This window comes from Atractosteus spatula, chromosome 9 (assembly GCF_055471065.1).
Source record: "Atractosteus spatula isolate fAtrSpa1 chromosome 9, fAtrSpa1.hap1, whole genome shotgun sequence".
Lineage (NCBI taxonomy): Eukaryota > Metazoa > Chordata > Actinopteri > Semionotiformes > Lepisosteidae > Atractosteus > Atractosteus spatula.
The window spans coordinates 19,944,771-19,965,975 of NC_142714.1; the positions used below are offsets into that span (position 1 = coordinate 19,944,771).

General features: G+C 40.1%; 1 protein-coding gene across 5 annotated transcripts; it reads right to left on the reverse strand.

The window, feature by feature from the left end:
• Window positions 1-2,171: 2,171 nt before the first annotated feature.
• Window positions 2,172-21,141, reverse strand: sel1l (SEL1L adaptor subunit of SYVN1 ubiquitin ligase). 5 transcript variants are annotated; one of them, XM_088925612.1, is made up of 21 exons: window positions 20,705-21,141; window positions 20,381-20,415; window positions 19,784-19,988; window positions 18,535-18,702; window positions 17,776-17,881; window positions 17,040-17,202; window positions 16,717-16,770; window positions 16,569-16,628; window positions 16,026-16,107; window positions 15,698-15,852; window positions 15,031-15,087; window positions 13,859-13,927; window positions 13,551-13,628; window positions 12,796-12,858; window positions 12,521-12,608; window positions 12,073-12,221; window positions 10,926-11,091; window positions 9,009-9,083; window positions 6,274-6,446; window positions 5,990-6,118; window positions 2,172-5,474 (listed from the first exon to the last, which is right to left on the reverse strand). In XM_088925612.1, exons 1-21 carry the CDS (start codon window positions 20,769-20,771, stop codon window positions 5,295-5,297), a joined length of 2,322 nt encoding a protein of 773 aa, XP_088781738.1. In that variant the 5' UTR covers window positions 20,772-21,141; the 3' UTR covers window positions 2,172-5,294. The 5 variants fall into 5 exon arrangements, with proteins under 5 accessions (XP_088781738.1, XP_088781736.1, XP_088781737.1 ...); XM_088925610.1 differs by having other exon boundaries at window positions 2,172-5,480; XM_088925611.1 differs by having other exon boundaries at window positions 9,009-9,086.
• Window positions 21,142-21,205: the final 64 nt, after the last annotated feature.

Here is a 21,205-nt window from a genome sequence, read left to right on the forward strand (position 1 = left end):
CAGTCTGGGGGGACGCTGCCAATCAAGGCCAAGGGAATGGGTGTGCAGCCTGTTTATCACGAAAGGGGCACGTGGTGTGACAGTCTCGTTTCTTCAGCAGACCCAGGACACTGACTGTTGTAGCAGTCTGCCTGCATGATAATTTAGACTGAATCAGCTCATATTAATAGTAAATGTAGACCAATTCAAGTAAGCAGATATTTCGCTGACAGCTACTACCAAAGACCATAGTGTGTGATTCTACTTTAGATATCCAGAAGTTGGAAGGAAAGAGTCAGTGGTTAAGTGCTTGCATCCAAACAGTCAGGATAACAAAAAAAGTATTTGGTAGAAATCGGACCCTTCAGACAGAAATTCCCAAACAAGTAGCAAAAAAAAAGAGAAGAGAGAAACAGGTCCAGTGTATCAGGGACTTGTTTATACTGAATCCACTCACAGATACTGTCTGTCCTGGATAAATAGAATTTGTAGGGATAGAATTAAGGGATTGATATAGTGTATGTTTGAAAGGTACCAAGTTATTTGCAAAAAAACAGTGCAAATACATGAAAGTATTAATGAAATTAGATAAATTGTTTTTATTAAGTGGAGTAGAAGATGGAACAGAAACAAAAACACATCAAGTTAAAGGGGAACTGCAACGCCATTTTATAGAGTTTAGAAAAAAAATGGCATTGATGAGTGCATTTCAAACCACAATGAAAGTAAAATGTACACAGTAAATGTGTTAAACCTCCAATTTACATCACAAAATAGATGAAAATCCCAGGTACGCTCAGCGCCATGTTCTGCGATTCAGAAAGAGGTGGCAAAACCTCCGGTGACATGTGTGGCCATATGACACCACAAAGAAGTATGCTTGTGAATACATCTGTTTTAATCCAATAGAAATATTGCTTTCCATTTTGAGACTGTTTTGGTGACAAATACTAGTTATTTCTTAACTGCATGCAGATCACGTTGGAACATTTACAGTATGTGGCGAATGGTCTGCTGCACAACCTGTACTTATTTGCTCATACATCACATCACATTACATTAGAGAGCAGGAAGGGCCGCATCATGTCACAATTCGTGGGAAGTCTTGCTCTCACCAGTGGTGGACCAGGGGTTTTGCAACAACATGACAACTTACAGTACTTTCACAAAGTTAATGATTTTGCATCTTTAATTTGGAATTTGCGAAATTTTGAGATACTGTCAATTAATTAATTTATATTCTTACCAAGATTTAAGACTTTAGAGTCTGAGAAACTAGGACTGCAGTTCCCCTTTAACGAGAACTAGATCCAAGAAGCCCTGTTTTACAGTAACAGTAACTATCGTGCACAGTGTCCTCGACCTTAAGATAACAGAAGACAGCTTGCAGACCCAATCAGATGGGACAAAGGTGTTAGCAATATTCTGGCCTTTGAGGGTTTTAAAACCACAGTAGTAACAAATTCCAAAAGGTCAAATATTCCTTTCTATACAGGAGAAGAGTTGCACATCTACACAACATAGAAACAGTGGTGTTATCAATGCCAAAACTCAATGGCTGACAAAATGTATATGTGTATGGTCCTGTGCACACACAAAGGTATCTGGTAATGCTTCAGGAGTTGGGTTGTGCCACAACAGGGATGTGAATCCGAATGGCTGAAGCTGTACCATATACTTCTCCACAACAAGATTGTTTTAGTTCTTTTAGGCTAGCTGCAAGTGGATTTCACAACTTCGCTTACTCCTTTCTCAACTTGCTACAACATCTCCTCATGTCCTTATTTCTTTGAGCTACTTCCAGCCCTTTACTCCATCACAAAATGGTCTGAAACTCAATTGGAGAACTACAATTCTTTAGTGCAGACTGGATTCAAAATGTGAAAAAGGAACGCAAGTACTGATGTTAATTGCAACCCATACAGTGAGCATTTGTGAAACACAGATGCAGTCAGGCATTGCAATACATAGATCACAACTCCTGCCTTTTCTTTTAATGAACATGTTTGCACTAGATGTAAACGTTTAAAATCATTTTTAATATTTATTGGTACTATAAGTAGCAAGAGTGTGTGGTTGCATTATTAGCCAAGCTCTCTCGATACAAAATCTGACTTGTTCAAAACCAATTAAAAAAAACGAATCAAAGGCCAAACATTTTCAATTAAGACTCAAAGGTTATAAATGCAATGTTTTTCTTTGATTGTTCACCTTTATTATTTTTGTTCTGATAAAGAAAACAAGATATAAATATACAAATGTACAGCTATTCAGAGCAAAACGGAGGAGAATAACGTCCCAGTGTTTAAATGAAAAAGAGCACTAAATTGCTCTATAATGATCATTTTAATCCCCAAAAAGAAGGCAACAGATTTAGGGCATTAAATTGATAATTATGCATTTCTAACAGTACAGCTTAACAAATCACTGGAATTCTTACATCCTTTTGAAGTATTAACAGAACTTTTATATTGTAACTTCTTATATTGCTCTTTTATGTACAGATAAAAATACAGGTCACCACTCAATTTTCCTTCCTCCGCATTTTAAGCAACACTATAAAATAAACTTCTGCTCCCACTTTGATTAGCCTTTCAAAAACAAACATGGCACACCTGAATGCTATTTACACTATGTAGTGATATACTAAGACTTGTCTTCAAGACCAAATCTTTTAACAACCAGGTAAACCAATGTTTTAATCCATGGAGGTTACCAATTACATTTTATAACTGATGAAGCTTGAGATGCGCGTTGGTTTTAATGACATTTAATTTATAAAAACAGATTCATATATAGACAATCACATTAACTGCTGTCATTCATGATTTTGCCTGGAAGTTTTGAAAAGGCCCTTCATTTTCTTCTGGAGACTACAGAAATGTTAAAGTTAGACTCCTTTTGGATTCTTGTGTCCTCTAGTTACAAAATAAATTAAAAGTCAATTGAAAAGATCTAGTAATATCTAAGTAATCAAAAGGTATAACACCCCAACTCTACCCCCATATTCAAAGACAGTACATTTTGCAGATTCTGAAAAATAGGATGCATGCAGATATATCTGTGGCAAACCTTTTCATCCCCCAAAAAGGAACATTAACTTTCACTTAGCATGTAAAGAAACAAAATACTTTGGGGAAAAACCGCAAGATTACTTAATTGCAGTTCAGAACTTCACCGTTTGCTGCTTCTTTTTCTATAACTCCAAGAGCAGAATGTAACTTGGCTCCATTTGTAGCTGGGGTGGTAGAAAGAAGCAAAAAAACAACTATTCATGACAGAACCTGACACCAAATTCCTCTTTAACACATTTATTAAGGAGTAACAGAGTCCTCAGATGTGGAGTCTTACCTCACTTTTAAACTAGAGATCTCTAATTCCCTGCCGTTTCATTATGTTCTATATAGTGTTGCCCAAAGAGTAGATTTTTTTCACAAAAGGTAAGGTCACACTTTTTTAGCATAATAACCTTTGCAATTAATTGTACATCATTTGAAGCTGTAATGCTGGTTAAAAGGTGCTGCACAAAATGCAAAAAACATTGAACACTGCTCTCCTTTGTCTACAACTGCACTTGTAGTGCAAAAGCTCTTATCAGCATTAACAGAAAATTCGCTGTTCAGCAATGTAACTCATTCCTATGCTAGGACTGTGTATTTTTACCAGAAAGACTAAAGCACTGCGGAACCTCTAAAGTACCACTTCAAACCTCAGACACAGCTAAAGAACTGTAGCAGAATAGCCCGAGTATTAATTGTTCATTTCTTAGTAAAAGATATCACTTTTAAACTAAGGAATCCTATTCCAAGTGGAGACCTTCAAAACTAAAACCATGAAAAATTTTCCAATGTTGCCTTCACCTTAACAATACATGGCACAGCTCAGGACTTGTGAACTCCTTGTCCTTGTGTATTCCAACATTATTGATCATTAAAATCAAATTGCTCCAAGCACAGCAATCCCAAAATAGTCAAAGGAACACACCATCAGTCAGCATATTCAAAGTGTGTTCTGAGAAGTTCAAAACGTAAACCTTTAATTACTTACCTGCCTTCATCTTCCCTATTAGAAATTAATTATACCAACACTCTCAGTGTTCCACCTTAAACTATACTGCCTTGTAAGTATTATTACAATGTCTACCATTCCTGCCTTCTATTAACACATCAGTACATTAAAATCAGGAGGCCACCAAACTTGTCTTGTACACTGCTATGTGCCATTAAATGAAGTCTGCCTTACAAAGTTTCCTAAATCAAATCTTCCACTAGAATTTTCCTGAAAGGTTTGCCACAAAGAAAAGACACAAATAGGAAAAAAAACTGTGGTATTTGAGGGTATTTTATCATAAGGCAAAGAAGTGTGATTTCAGTCCAATCTTAAGAATTGCCTTACTAGAATTAAAAGTAACTTCCACTTGGAATCCAGTGCCTAGTCTCCAATAAAGGGATAATGTGCAAGCTGACCACTGAATAACCAAGTCTATAATTCCCTTTCAAGAGTGGTAATAAAGCCCCGCTTAAGGCTACAACATTAAATAATCTGACAATTTACATTCTGAAAATCTATAGTACACCTAGCTGAATCTTTTAAAAAACTTTTCAGGATAAATGAATGAAATTTAATGGAGCTTAAGTCCAATAATGGGTTAATGGAATCCTATACTGAAGCTCATAAAATGTAGAACAAGGTTACTTTAATGACGGATGACAATTATTTTTCCTGCAGCACTCTTGTTACAAATAATGTCTTAACTAGGAAAATATGGACTAGAACTTTTGATTATCAATGTCTCTGATAAAGAGATTTCAGTAGAACACATGTGGAGATGCACTGCTAAATATTTTTAGAAAGGAAAAAATAAAATCGGGGACCCACTGATGTGAACCAAACTATAACCAGTCCCCATAGATTGCAAAATTAATTTTTTAAAAATGTAACCTTTCAACTATAGCTGTTAAACCAAATGCAACAGCCTCAAGGGGTCTTTCTGGAAAATACATCAGACCCCCACTTGGGAAGCACATCTGCAGCAGGATATAAAAACCCCAAAATAATACTAATAATGAATTGATATCAACTGATGTCATCATCAATCGTCATAAGAGGAGAAAAGTTTACAGGCAAGTCAAAAACCCTGAACATGTCATTGTTCAAAGTCTTGTTGCAACCCAGCCAGCTATAACAGTCTATTCCAGTCTCTGCAATCATAGCCAGTCTTTCACAGCGTCTTGACAGGAGCTCTCCAAGGCGAGAAACAGTTTCTCCATCAGTCCCAGCAGAACAGAAGGAGAAGGAAGGAAGAGGCCAGGCCCTCACTGCTGCTCTGCCTGCTCAGCCGGGGGCCTCTGGGCAGCCAGAGGCCTGGGCACAGCCTGGTGCTGTCTCTGCCTGTACGCAATGACCGTGCCAAGGAGCAAGGCAATGATGGTCATGAGGTACAGGTCCCACTCCGGACCCAACAACTGGTCCAAGTCAATCTGGGTCAGCAATTCCTTCACCTCGGAAAGAAAAATGAGAATAAGTGAATTCATAATACTAAAAATAAGGTAAATGAAGCAGAGACATTTAAATATGGTCATTTAACAATGTCTGACTTCATATTCATATGACTTCAAATTCTGGGAGCTCTTAAGGATTGTGTAGGTGTTCCTTTCTAATCCCGGAAAAAACTTATTTTCATACACAAAACAAAATTGCTTAGGGAACCCAAGAAACAGATGCTGTAACAGAAACACCTCTATGAAGTTACCCTTCCTTTGGTTTTCAACCACATGAAATGCCTCTGCATTCACAAATAACTTTTTTTTGGACAACAGTGCCACCTGGTGTCACCTTTGTAAGAACATTTCTCCTCTCATCTCACAGGCATGCTCTTTCAAACGACGAGAGGGGGTAATGTAGAATTGCACTTAGCCTTACCTAAGCTTTATAGGGCTGAATGAGTGCAACAAAACTGCAGGGCCCTATAGTATGGGCATTTCTGAGATTTATAGGTAAGTGTGCTTACATTCAGTTCTTGTAGGTACTGTAGAGAGTAGATCAGTCCTAGCTTACAGAGTGCCAGGAACACTGGCACCTGAGCATCGGGGCTGGCCTCAGCAGCCATGTCATAGAACCGCTTTGCCAGATGGATATCCTACAAACAAGGAGGAAAGTGAGAAAGTAACATCAATCTCTTTCCTGGATTGCGATCTGGACAATTACCATGCATTTCCAAAGTCACATACTAGTAGTGGTGATCTACAGGATAAACGCAAGGAAAAGATTTACGGGCGTGCATGTCCGGCTCACCTGCTTGATCCCCAGCCCTTTCTCATGCATGTAGCCCAGGTTGAACATGGCCTGTGCACTGTGCTGTTGCTCTGATGCCAGTCTGTAATGGATCACTGCTGTCTCATAGTCCACATCTGTGCCATAGCCGTAGAAGTGGTAATCGCCCAGCTTGATTCTTGCCACTGTGTATCCTGGTACAATATGGCAGGAACAGAAAGTTCAGCTCAGTTTTCTAAATCTTTGAAAATTAAAATAATTTGTATTAAAATGTACTTAAAAACCAGCAGACACTTTATATTAAATATTGAAATATAAAATGGTAAACTGTCTGTGTAGATAAGAACTCTGTCTACGTCTAAGCTAAATACTCAGTAATTCAGCAAACAGGGAGAGCTAAACTAATGATGATTATACATGGTGAAATTAAAGTTTTCTACCAGGTTTAAAGGTGATTGAAAAGAAGTGTGACTGCATCTCACAAGATGATGTCGGAAGTGGTATAAAGTATGAAGTGTTTGCGGTGTAGTGCACGCACTCTCAGGATTGTAAACATGCCCAGAGAGTTCGTCATCTACTGTCTACCATTAATAATTTCAAATTATGGCACTACACTAAAACCATTTAACACAAATTCAATTCGTTTTTAATTTATACAATCCTAAGGAAAGTTAGAAAGCAAAAAGTCTGTTGATTTTCAAAGAATCCTGCAGAGGCAACTGCTATCTCGGAGCCCCCCACCCATCACTGATGCAACCATCATAAGAAAGAATGCAAATGATAGGAAGTCATCTCACACATCTGGTAGTGTAATAGCCAAGTGAAACTAAAGGTTTGCCTCAGCTTGTTCCGGACTTGTACAATTCTTTGCGGAAAGCATTTCCAATTCACCATCTTAAGCTATCCGTCTTTCACTACTGAGTATTGTAAATTCTCTAGGTTGACCCTCTCTAAAACTGAAAGGATTTTAAATACTTGAATCAAATATTGGCTCCACCACCTTTGCTCTAGAATGAAGAGATTTAGTTACATTAACCTGTCTGTATATGGCAATTTCATGAGCAGGAATCATTGTTGTTGCTCTTCTTTGAACACTTTCTTACGCTATAATAACTCTTTATGTTTGTTTTAAGATGACTAAAACTCAACATAATACTGAGCACACGGTGTCCACTTTCTCCTAACATCTCATCGGATACATGTCTGTAGACCACACAAACATGTGGTGAGATGATCATGACATCCAGGGTGGCTATCTCCAATATAAATCGACAGCAGAAAAAAGTTTCATGCAGATGTGTTTATAATAAACAGAACATTAGTTGAGTACACCTCATTATACTGCAGGATAAGGCAAAATAAAACTTTTTATTCCATTTCTTTGTCAAAGCTAAAGTAAAATTAATCAACTCTAGCCACTGTTGCTTATTATTAAAAAATAAACTAGGGGACTCCTATAAACTACAGGGTTTTAACTCAACCGTTAAAGGTGGGCACCCAAGCACTGTCTGAGCTCCACGACCAGAGGTTCGAGCCTGGCGATGTAACTAGCCGACTGTGACTGGGATTTCCTAGGTGAAATTTCGTGAGCAACTGGCTGCGTGTTACAGAGGGCAAAGTTGCATTAGCCAGCCAGGGCTTTCTCAGCTCTCAACGACACAGCCACCCCTGTGTCCTCCCACCAGGGCTTTCTCAGCTCTCAACGACACAGCCACCCCCGTGTCAATCCAGACTTTTGCAGGCATGCACTGTGGCAGGGCGGAGCGGTGACACTGTGGCTAAGGATCTGCACCTGTGGCTGGAAGGTTGCCGGTTCCTATCCCGTGGCCAGCAGAGGAATCTTACTTCTTTGGGCCCCTGAGCAAGGCCCTTAACCCCCAACTGCTCCAGGGGCGCCGTATAAAATGGCTGACCCAGCGCCCTGACCACAAGCTTCTCTTCCTGTCTGTGTGTCTCATGGAGAGCAAGTTGGGGTATGCAAAAAAGAAATTCCTAAGTCAAGAAATTGTATATGGCCAATAAAGTGATCTTATCCATCAGTACCAGCAATGCCTTTCCTCCAAGGCGCTCTCCTGTATAACCAGCGGCATGGGCCTGCGTACTCTGTGACACGTTAAAGAGTGATGGCTCAAGGGTGGGTGGGTTGTTGAAGCTTGCTTAGCACTTTCTCATTTTCCCCTGGGCGAGGTGGCAGGGTGTGCAGCTATCAAGCTGACATCAAAAACACACAATTGACAATTCCAAATCTGGAGGGAATATCAAAACTAACTGACATTCCTAAAAAAAATGCAAAGATAAAAAAGGTTTTAAAATTGATATAAGCTGTACGGGGTGGCACAGCGGGTAGCATTAGTGCCTTGCAGCGCTGGGGCCCTGGGTTCAACTCCAGACCTGGATTGCTGATTGCAAGGAATTAGTATGTTTTCCCCATGATCGCCTGGGTCTCCTCATGGTGCTCCAGTTTCCTCCCACACTCCAAAGACATACCAGTACATTAAATGGTTTCTGGGAAAAATGGCCCTGGAGTGAGTGTGTGCGTGTCCGTGTATCCCCTGTAATGGGCTGGTGTCCAGGATGTATTTTGCCTTGAGCCCATAGCTTGCTGGCATAGGCTCCGACTCCCCCGCGACTCTGAATTGCATGAAACGGTTAGAAAAGGAAACGCCCCTTACTCAATCTGTAATCACTGTGAACTAGCTTCCCTGAACTAAAAAGCAGCACCAGCTATGTAGAAGGGAGGTCAAATGAGATCTTACCCTGAGCAGCAGCACGGTTCCAGTGTAGCAGAGCTCGAGGATACGTCTCATTTTCACTGAAGATCTTTGCTTCTTCTGCTTAAAGCGCACAACAAAGAGAAAAAACAGACAATGCAAATTAGATGTTTCTTGAACTTTCAACATACAGAATAATTACATGCACATTATTTTATAGAACAGTACATGCAGTGCAGAATATAGAAGTCCTTGCTGTTGGAGTGCTATAAGTAGTTAATACCTAAAGGTCTTGGACCTTCAACTTAAACCTCACACATGAACACAAAAATTAAGCAATAGCGAAGTCCGCCAATTCAGTAGTGTAACACATTTTACAGGCTGTATAGAGAAAGTGATGTATGGATAAAATGAACTACAACTGCCACAAAAAATGAATGAGAGGCAATTCTTGCTGAAATGCCAGTTAATTGTACTATATGTACTACAACTCTACAAAAATATTCAGTGCCTTCAGAAAGTATTGCATGGTATTTGTTGGCCTTGATATTATTATTATAGAGTAATTTCTGTAGATCAAAGTGGAACAAAAGTTCTGTCAACTTTTTACAAGCTGTTTAAAAGAAAATACTGGAAAGGTTTGATTTGACATGCATTCACCCTCTTTGCTATGAAACCTGAACGGAACTGACCACCTGTGGTCAGTTCAACAGGTTGACAATGTTTACAGTTTCAGAAGAAATACACCTGTCTCTACGAGGTCTAAAGTTCTCAGTTGACAGTGCACGTTAGGACAGAAACCCTACCATGTCCACACAGCTCCATTATAGAATTGTGATGAGGCATAAATGTGGGAAGGAGTATAAAAATATATTTATTAAATTGAATATTTCCAGGAGCACAGTTAAGTTCATTTTTAGAAACTAGAAAGAATACAGACCCAGCCAGACTCTTTCTTGAGCAGGCCATTCTCCCAAACTGAGGAACCATGCAAGAAGGACCTTATTCAGAAAAGTTATCAAGAACCCAATGACCACCCTGACAGAACTACAGAGTTCCCTGACTGAGGACAACCTGTAGAGAGCACAATCTCTGTAGCGCTACACAGATTTAGCCTCCATGGGGAAGAGTTGCTAGATGGAAGCCACTCCTAAGAAAAGGCCACACAATTACACAGTAGCATCTGGCAAAAGATTCGCTGGTCTGATGAAACAAAATTGAACTCGTTGGCTTGAATACAAAGTACTGTCTGGCATAAACTGAACACAGTACATCACCCATGTAACACCATCTCTAACATGAAGCATGGTGGTGGCAACATCATTGCAATGGATATGTTTTTCAGCAGCAGGGACTGGGGAACTTTTCAGGATAGGGGAACCATGAATAGAGCTAAAATACAGGCAGGCCAGACTTAACAGCTGATAAAAACCATACCCAAGAAGATACAAAGCTGTATCTGCTAGAAAAATGTTTCCACATAATATTGACTTAGGGGGGTGAATATGTAAGTAATTTAGATATTTCCATTTGTCAAATTTTGTGTTTCACAAAAATATTTTTCCTCCTTTAAATTGGTATGTATGTTAGTGGAATCAAGGGGAAAATGCACTAAATATTCAGGTCTTAAGAACATTTGTAATTGTTCAGGGAGGATGAATACCTTCTGAAAGCTTTGTATAAATATACTACAGTACATTTGAGTGCAGGTATTAGATTATGATTTGCTACTAATATTACTATTTTACTGATTCTGCACTTCAATATGTTAAAATTCTAACATAAGAACCTGACTTATTTAAGACCCTACGTTAGCTTCTGCTTTATTGCTATTCAAATTAATCTCGCAGTTTGAGCAAATGAAACCATTATCTTATAAATGACTAAACAAGACCAGAATAATAGAATGTGTCTGTTCCACTCAAATCTTGCTGCTGACTGCAGACTGCTGTAAGGGCTTACTCTGATCCAGGATGAAGGCCACGTTGCTCTGTGCCACTTCATAGCCCTGCTCTGCCAGCATAAGGTACTGCACCACAGCCGAGTCAGAGTCTCCTTCCTTAAAGCTGCTGTAGGCGTTCATCAGCCTCTCTGACCAACGGCCTCGCTCGCACACATTCTTAAAAAGCTGTTTCGTAGAAAGAGCAATCACAATAGTTTGTTACAAAGCAATTAAACACGATTTCAAATGCCAAAATGATCACATTCAAATGCCAAAAAGATCATATTCCCTTTACATCTTTAACAAAAACCAATGATTTAGGAGTTGCTAATATTGGCCGTCGAGGAATTTCTATATTTGAGTAAGGTTCAGTCATTCTCTACTCAAAACTAAACAAGAAGCTTTTGTTAGCCCGTCACTGTAGGACATTCATTTAAGGCCAGGAATATGAATGAATGAAAATATGAATCCCTCATCTTTGGACTGAGACTGAAGTTAAAGGGTATCTGCAACTATTTTTGTATTTTGGGGTTAAAAAGAATCAGCACTGATGCTTGGATTTCAAACCAAAATGAAAGAAAAATATACATAGTAATGTGTTAAACCTCCAATTTACATCACAAAATAGATGACATTTCCAGGTATGTACAGTACAGCGCAAAATTCTGTGATTCTGCAATCCAACAAATATTGCTCTCAACTTTCAGACAGTTTAACCAAAAAATACTACTTTATTGTTAACACCGCACGCAGATCACGATGGAACATTGCTGCAATAAAATGTCTGCTGCACAACCTGTACTTATTTGCACGTACATCGTCTTACAGTGACTAGTGAGCAGGAAGGGCCGCTTCACATCGCAATTCATTCGAACTTTCGCTCTTGTTCATGGCAAGACCAGGGATTTTCAACAATATGGCAACTGTCCAGTACTTTCATAGAGTTCATGATTTTGTGCTTAAATTGGAATTAGTCAAATTTTGCAACAATGTCAATTAATTTGTTACCAAGATGTAATAACTGGTCTAAGAAATTGGCACTGCAGTTCCCCTTTAACACAATCTAAAATCGTCTATCCACCATAATGTCCATTGTTCTTAGATCTTCACAACATTTGCAACACGGCGACTCCTGCTGCAGAGGAAAGACACTACATGGTCTCTCACCTCCACTGCTGTGTGACAGGACCTCATCACTCCTGTGCCAGTGGCATGCATCTGTGCCAGGTTGTAGAATGCCAGGATATGCCCAGCCTGTGACGCCAGGTTAAAATACTTCAGAGCCTGTTTGTAGTCTCTCTTTACACCAATGCCATCTAAGAAAAGAAAAATCCTCCACTTAAGTTCAAATTCAATAATCACAAGATGAAGAGGCCGTAGACAATAAAACATGTTTGACACATGCAGGCTTCGAATTCTCTGTACAACCCCGGCGCTTGCTTGCTTTCCGAAAGAAAAGTAGCAGAGTGTGTGTGGGTGTTCAGAACATACCAGGAACATTGTGAACATGCTGGTCAAGCAACATTTAATTAATGCAATTTTGATTCACACTAAAAGCTACACAATTGCTAAAAGAAAAAACAATAAACATAAGGCCAGACCACCTATTACTTACTGTAGTACATGGTCCCTAACTGAAGCTGTCCATCTACCCAGCCTTGCTCAGCAGCCTTCTGAAAATACTTCAATGCTAGGTCATAGTTCTGGGTAAAAAAAAAGGTTAAATCATTCTTATGAGGAATATATGAAATTGCATCAATTGACAAAGACCTCACCAACAATAAGAAAACTTACTGTAGCTCATAATAATGCTCATTTTAGAATTCCTGCAGACAAAGTTACTGACCCAAATGTCTCAATAGTAATTGATCATTATGGACGGAAACGTACCACAGGAACTCCTCTTCCGTACAAGTAGGCCATTCCCAGGCCACTTTGCCCAACTGGATTACCCTGTGAGAACACAGAAATGAACAAAAAAATCAATACTGCTCTGGACAGTTAAAAATTGCTTTGTTAAAGATAAATGTTACAAAAGAAACAGCAGAAAGCACATCTTGTAGAAATCTGGGAATCTCCCATACAGGCATAAATATAATTTATAAACTCATGATATTAAGATCAATATTTTGAAAATATTTTATTTAAAAAAGAATACTCAAATGGAAGACTAAGGGTCAGTTACACTAAATGTCAGCAAAAACTAAAGAGAAAACTTCAGTGTTGATTGCATAAGTTTTCAAACCCATAAACTCAACATTTGTTGACAGCTCTGGACTGAGGGGACCTTACAGATTCAGGTGTATTTGTTCTGGAACCATATGAATCACTATTACTGCACACAGAGAGCGACCACTCAACTAATTGTGTGCCTCGTTAAGATGATCTTGTCCACCTAAATTTAGGTTTGCACAAGCAAAGGGTTTCAATACTTATGAAAGAAAAATGGGAATGTCCGAATTGCATATTAATTATCTATTTACTTCTTTTATTTAGGAATAGGTTGTGCACAGTGCATATAATACATATCTGTTGCTATTTTAAAGTGCCATGACAGCAATCTTTAAAAGTAACAAAATGTGAAAAGAAGGGTATGAAAGCCTCTGTATTTATATATACAGTATATACTTTTAAACACCACTCACCAAGTCAGCAGCTTTTTTAAAATACTGCAGTGCTGTTTCATTGTTCTGCGGAACAGCATCGCTACCCTCCGAGTACATCTAAGAAAAATAAGCAAACCCATTAAAAGCAGCATTTAAAATGTTCCCACAGTCAGTAAATCTGCACACGGACACCCACTCAGAGCCAGAACAAATTGTTCTAATCCTCACATGCAGCAGAGCTGCTTCTTCAGTTCAGCATAACCTGTAATGGCTTTCAGTGAAAATACATTGTTATACTTTTTTGCAAAAGCAGAACATTTTTGTTCACTTTGTACAGAAATACACACCTTCCCTAGAAAGGCCATAGCATGTGTATTTCCTGCATTAGCTGCTTGATTGAAGTAGTCAAAGGCTCTCTAGAAAAAAAAAACAGCCCATTAAAATACAATGAAAAAATATACACATCATATCTACTATGTTCAGTAAATAATAATAATTCCTTACACTTATATGGCACTTTTCTGGACAATCCACTCAAAGGAGTGTACAGGTAATGTGGACTCCCCTCCACCACCACCAATGTGTAGCATCCACCTGGATGATGCAACGGCAGCCATAGTGTGCCAGAACGCTCACCACACATCAGCTATCAGTGGGGAGGAGAGCAGAGTAATGAAGCCAATTCATAGATGGGGATTATTAGGAGGCCATGATTGGTAAGGGCCAATGGGAAATTTGGCCAGGACGCCAGGGTTACAGATTCAGGTGTATTTGTTCTGGAACTCTTTTCGAGAAACACCCTGGGATTTGTAATGACCACAGAGAGTCAGGACCTCAGTTTTATGTCTCATCCGAAGGACGGCGCCCGTTTACAGTATAGTGTCCCCGTCACTATACTGGGGCATTAGGACCCACATGGACCGCAGGGTGAGCGCCCACTGCTGGCCCCACTAACACCTCTTCCAGCAGCAACCTTAGTTTTTCCCAGGAGGTCTCCCATCCAGGTACTGACCAGGCTCACACCTGCTGAACTTCAATGGGTTGCCAGTTGTGAGTTGCAGGGTGATATGGCTGCTGGCAATAATACAAACCATTGTTTCAATCTTTCACTCACACTCACTAATGCTCAGACAGACCATATTTTCTATTCCAATGCTCATTATGCTGTGTCTTTCAACAGCCTCCCTCATTAATGCGCACAGATACATCCACACAACAGTGCAATCATCACTCTGTATACCCCTGCAAAGGCCTGATTTACTTGTCAAAAACAGTTACAAATTGTTTTCCTTGAAAATAGTCATATTGTAAAAGTAGCTTTATATTCAGATGGCAAATGTTGAAGATACAGAAACATTGGAGACACTGGACTTTGTTCTGATACTTTTTACATTAGCTGTCAGAGATGTACTATACATGCAAGTCAGTTGAAACTCAACTCATATTTTAAACAAACCTATATTTTAATTTAGTTTAGATCAACACTGGAGAAATACTGAAAACAACACAATACTCATACCTCATGATTCTGCTCAACTCCACGGCCCCCATGCAAATGTAGCTGTCCCAAGCCAACCTGCATAAAGAAACAGAGAAAACATTTTCTTTATTAAAATGGCCAAAATAACCTGGAAAACTCAAATTCTAGAATGGAAATAAAAACCAAACCCTTCAGCTTCAAAGGGCAGATAATTTCAGAAACCATGACCAGGTCAAAAATGAATACTGATGTCCAAATAATTATTAGCTGCCTTCAACAGAAGACTCTTCCATCCACCCACGGGGCGCAAGTCGGGGTACACCGTGGACGGGACACCAGTCCACTGCAGGGCACACACAAACACAGACTCACACGCCAGGGCCGATGTGCCCAGAAGCCAATGAACCTACCAGTATGATTTTAGACTATGAGAGCAGACCAGAGCACCCAAACGAAACCTGCGTGTACACAGGGAGAACACTCAAGCTCATTGTTTATACCTCCCCATGTCCGGATTTGAACCCAGGACCTCAGTGCTGTGCAGCAGAAATGCTAACATCTGCACCAACGTGAAGTCTCTTCCAAGCAGGAATTCAAGCTATATTACCGTTGTTGAAGATAGTCATGTTAAACTCCCCATTGCTTTTGCCTGGAATCATGCTTGACCAATGGAACTGAATTCCCTGGACCACCATGTGCCGTGTACCTGTGCTTGCACATCCCCCTTCTCAGCCAGGAACTGGTAGTACTGGATGAGATCTTCCTCCAGCATCCCACTGGCGACTCCGGGGTTCTCCACCTCGTCCAGCAGGCGGACCCTCTGCACCACGCTGCCCCCTGTCAGGGAGATGTCACTGGCCACTGCAGGAACACACACACACGACAAGCAGCCCGTCAGTGCGGGAGGAAGGGGGCTGCAACACATTCCACCATTCGCAAGTCCAAGGCCAGCGTTCAGTGCCAGCATGCACAGGAAAACACACCTTTAAATCATGGGAAAGGTCATTAAAATGCTGAGAATTTGAACACCTTACCATGGTTGGCCACCAGTCGGTAGTGGGTCAGGGCAGACTCACAGCTCTGAGGGACTCCTATCCCTCCCCAGTACCTGTAGCCCTACAACAACAAAGCAAGAACTATTGAGAATTTAGTCAAAGGTAACTAAGTACAATGTTTCTATTTCAGCCTTTTTACACAGAAAGAATAAAAGATTTGTAGTTATATTCAAAGCCTTGCAGTGGCATTTGGCTCGTGTTTCATGATGCAGTTTTTTTCTGCTGTATGTAAAATGAATGCTGCCTTCATGCTTCAATGCTGCAAAGTCATCCAGCTGCAGAGTTTATGAGATGAATCACAGTGAGAGCAAATGACACATAGACACCCTGCAAGACTGGAATTGAACTGCTTAAGGTATTTGACACATATTTCCACTTTGCAAAACCACGTTTTGTTAGAATACAAAAAACAGCAGGATAATTGCATACCCAGTTGAAACTGGGTCAACACCATGTATTTACATTATGGATAAATAATGGAAGAGCCTGATAGTATTCGAGTTGTCTAGTGCATAACCTCACCAGTATCATGTGAGCAACCAGGTTGCCCCCTAGAGCCCCAAAGGTGTAGTAGACCAGTGCCTGCAAACATGGAAAAAAAAAGTTCAAGAACATGCTCTTCTGTCTTTCATGAAACAACTTAGTACATTTAATGTCTGAGTATGCGTACCTTTGCTTGACTTGAGTTCACTCCCAATCCAGCAGCATACAGAAAACCAAGAGCCTTATGTGAGAGGAAAAAAATAACATCAAAAACAGACAGAAAACTAGGGCCATGTTTTCTGTAGCAAACAACAAAGTTTGATTATAAACCATTTACTTGGCAGTTACCACAAAACACTGCAAGGCGTGGCTAATATCAACAACAAATTAATTATTCAGAAAAGGCAATATACATTGCTGCTGACAATTATACACTGAACTCTCCCAAGAGCATCTAAAAACAGTGCTTTTGCTTTCAGTCTCACAGAATGAATTGATGAGCTCACATACCGTCTGGGCCTTGGGAGATCCCTCAATTTCCAGCTTCTCAAACAGCTCCTTAGCCTGTGGGATGTTCTGCTTCATGTAGTCTCCAAAAAGCATGGCGTATGCCACCTTCTCCATGGCCTTTGTGTGGCCCATGTCAGTGGCTTTCATCAGATTGACATACTCCCTTGTGAAAAAGGACAAAGAGAAACCAGCCATCAGGTACTCAATTACATTTCTAGGGGGTTTCCATTCTATGACAAGCTCTTAAAATTCTAAAAATATAAAGTAACAAGTTGTATAATGTTCTTCAATGACATGGAAGTTCAAACGCATTACACAAAGCTAAAAATAAATTTTACACAGTGATTTCTGATGTAAACTGAAGCTGATCAGAATGTCTACAAGAGAACTTGTTCAAAGACGCATTTTTGACAAACATTGTTTGCAAGGGTAGTTTTTTTTTAAAAAGACAAATCCTTCAAGAGCCAAACTCCCTCCTCTAACAAAAAGCACAGCCGTACACTCACAAAATCTGACCATGTAAAATGTGAAGCTTTACCATTTTCTAGTTATTTCACACAATTCAGTGCTTTGAGTGCCTCATCAAAAAGATGAGGTGATAATCACTGAAACTACTCCTTTGTGTACAAATTACAGGACTCCTCACCATGCCAACTAGGTCTAAGAGGACTATCGGTCTCGATATGAGCTGCCACGAGATATACTACATTTGGCTGAGGACAGAGATGCTGCTCACTCTTTCTTTTGGCTCTTCTTACTGGTCCCATTGATGATCTTGATGGCCCTCTGGTACAGATCCTCTGCCTCCTGAGCCTTTTGCCTCTGGTTAGCCTGCTCCTCAGCTGAGACAACAAAACAGCCAACACATACACTTATTACTCACACTGATTTAACTTCTGTATATCATTTCAAGTAGCATAAGATGTTCTGACATTTTCTTCAGAAGGTCAATATGCTTTGCAAAAAAATCCCATTATGAAACCCATAATCAAGCAAAAAAATTACAAATTAAACATGTACATTTACAAAAGAACTTTTAGAAACAGAAGTACTTAGTTACAATAGCCCATGGCTCAAAAGCTTAATGTAATGATTAATCAGATGCAACATGTTCTGTCTTTTTTACTGAAGGTCTATATACTGTACAGTCACGTTTTTATTCAAGTACAGGTAAGCTGGCCTATCTTAATTAGCTACAGGAGTAATGCGTAGTCTAAAAGATGCCTAACTGACTGGATTTGGCAGTTGCATCCCGTGCTGTCATTGCTTGCTCAAGAGTCTTATATAAGGCTACGCAAAGGTGTTTACCGGAGTTTGAGGTTGCAAGTCTTCCTATATTGTCTTGTAATGCACTAGATTTACTCTGGTTTGTAATCCTGTTTCCCGAAAATGGCCAGTGTTATTTTATTTGAAAGTAATGTATTTCCATTGCTTTGCACTGCAAGAAGCATCTGTTCTCCAGGACTGTCAAAGAAATAAGAAGCTGAAGATTTACTTTCACAGAATCCCCATCTCTTATCTCGGTCGTAGTCGTAGGTGGTAGCACACCAGAGCCGGCCATCCCCTCGGCCCTCTGTAGTGCACTCCGCGTACTCTTTGCCAAGGAAGAGGAATGGGAACAGGCAGGGCTCCCCATCAGCTGTGCCCCCAATCGCAGTCTGCACTGCAACAACAAGGATCACACGACAGGGTCTCGCCTGTTTACAGGGCACAGACAGGGCTGCTTTAAAGGAAAGAAGGAAACATTCACATTTTGCAGACCTACTGAAAATGACCTTACAGAGATGACCTGGACAACGGTTCACAAGCAGTGTAGCGGCTTTGTTGCTAAGGATCTGCATCTGTGGCTGGAAGGTTGCCGGGTCGTATCCCGAGGCCGGCAGAGGAATCCTACTCACTCCATTGGGTTCCTGAGCAATTCCCTTGACCTCAACTGCCGTATAAAATGGCTGACCCTGCGCTCTGACCCCATGCTCTCTCCCTGTCTGTATGTCTCATGGAGAGCAAGCTGGGGTATGTGAAAAAAGAAATTCCTAATACAAGAAAATTGTATATGGCCAATAAAGTGATCTTATCTTATGAGGCCATGTTTACCCACTACTGATGGATAATTTCCATCTATTAGAATGCTGTAATTGAGACTTTTTCTACCCACAAATGAACCTATGTCTCAGAAAACTGCATTTGCTGCGATTGCCACTGTTTGCCACAATTTTGAAAATGAGTTCTGCCGGCACCTAATAAATAGAGTTAAGTGTACCACATTCTCCGGAGTTTATCCAAAGATCAAAAAACAACTTTGCAAGTGTTTGCTACATGAAGGACACTAAAAACTAGACACATTTCACTTCTTGGGGTAGGCTGTAATTTAAGCTAAATAAAGGGGGAAGAAAAGATCTCAAACAGTTGCAGTTAAACCTCTACTAGAGGGTGCAGTGGTTGTGTTTTAAACCTGGAACACAACAGATGTACAGGAAGTGGAAACCAACAGATGCGTTAAACTTGAAAAAGAGGAAGAGTTAACTTAAAACCGTACACATAAATCTAAACGCCAGCTGTAGCATCATAGCAGTGATAACGTCAAACATAACGACAGAAGGCATCTTTTACAAAAAAATCTTATGTACCAGCACTTTGAGAAAACAAGAACATTCTCGGTAGCATGAATGAGACACATGAATACAAAATAAGTAATTAAAAGCACTCTCGCCCACTTTGCCACAGTGTGGGCCAGTGTGTTCTACCTTCTTTTGGCCTCTCTTCTTGAGGCTCAGACTGTAACGGAAGATCTTCTTTCTCTTCTCCCTCTGACAGCCTGGCTGGATCGGACCCACTCTCCCCTCTTTCCATGTCCTCTGATGTCTCTTCCCTATGGGACAGCACCTGTCCTGCAACAATCCGACTGCCAGCGGGCACCTCCTCCTCTTCTGCGCTTGGCTCATGGAATGACTGGGAATCATTAATATGAACTCAATGTTTATATAGGAAATTGAAAATAATAATTTAAAAAAAGCCAATAAGCAGGAAATATGGGAAGTATTAAATCTGCCTGCTACTGTTTATTTTCAATTACACACACAGGAGTTATGGTTATTAAACAGAGAAAACAGTGCTCTCTCAATCCCAACCTCTGACATCCAGCAACTGTTGTTAAATCAAAGGGTGTATTCTGAACCTGACATAATTGTCAAAAGAAGAACAGACACACATAAAGAGTGTTCTGGACTGGGTTGATGTTTAAAACAATTCTAACTTCTTTAACAAATTACATATAACAATTTCGGTTTTGAATAGATAAACTGTACAAAACATAACTATTTGATTATACAGAACCGAATTACCTTGGATTCGGGGGAATCATTTAGTTGCTCCACCTCTGCAAAAGGAAAAGCAAACACAGATGAAGGACATCTTGAAAACAATTGTACGTGCAACTGATCTAAAAGCCAGGGTGTTCGAGGCAAGTGTGGTCATTTTTAAGACAAGTTTCTGAAGATGCAACAACATTCGTGACTCTCCGCACACTAAACCACGCACATGCTACCCACAGATCAACTTTAGCTTCTTCTGGTAATGAAGTAACATCTTATATGATAATGTAACAAGTTAAATGTAAAAAGCCTAACTGCTCTCACAGGCGGTAAATAATGTAATTGTACACTTACCAGCTGTCACTAGATGCGAAAGTAGTCCCGCCAACAATGTAAACAGAACCCATGCCTTTGTAGTCATATTAAACGCAAAAAATGTAGGCAATACGTGATTTACACCGTTTCCAAAGGTATTTAAAATACTGCCTTTTCACGAAGTTTCACTCGGTGCAACAATGAAACAGAATCTTTCAGCTCTTTAACGCTAACACGACCGTAAAACTGTTCCTCAGTTTTGCTATATCAAAGCAAGCCTTTCCCAGAGAGTCTCCTGTTTGCCACTTCAGGCTGCATGTCAATCAGAAGCACCGTTTGAATATCACAACATGCCGTGCTAGCTACTTAAACGATGTAGTTTTGTCAAGGCAATAAAAATAATCGGCTTTACATTACTCGTTTCATCAGATATACCCCCTTACCCCTCGCAATGCACTTCCTGACCTCTTCTATCTGACCAATCACCGCCAGCCTCGACAGGCTTCAGCCAATGGCTGACCACAGAGCCTGAGGCGGCCC

Bases quoted from the DNA above. Each gene is read 5' to 3' on its own strand.
- sel1l (XM_088925609.1), bottom strand. From the start codon at position 20,771: ATGACTACAAAGGCATGGGTTCTGTTTACATTGTTGGCGGGACTACTT. The intron at 15,088-15,697 runs GTACACGGCACA...TTCTTTATGCAG, and splicing joins AGGGGGATGTGCAAGCACAG to GTTGGCTTGGGACAGCTACA. The intron at 13,928-15,030 runs GTATGAGTATTG...TTTTTTTTCTAG, and splicing joins GAGTTGAGCAGAATCATGAG to AGAGCCTTTGACTACTTCAA.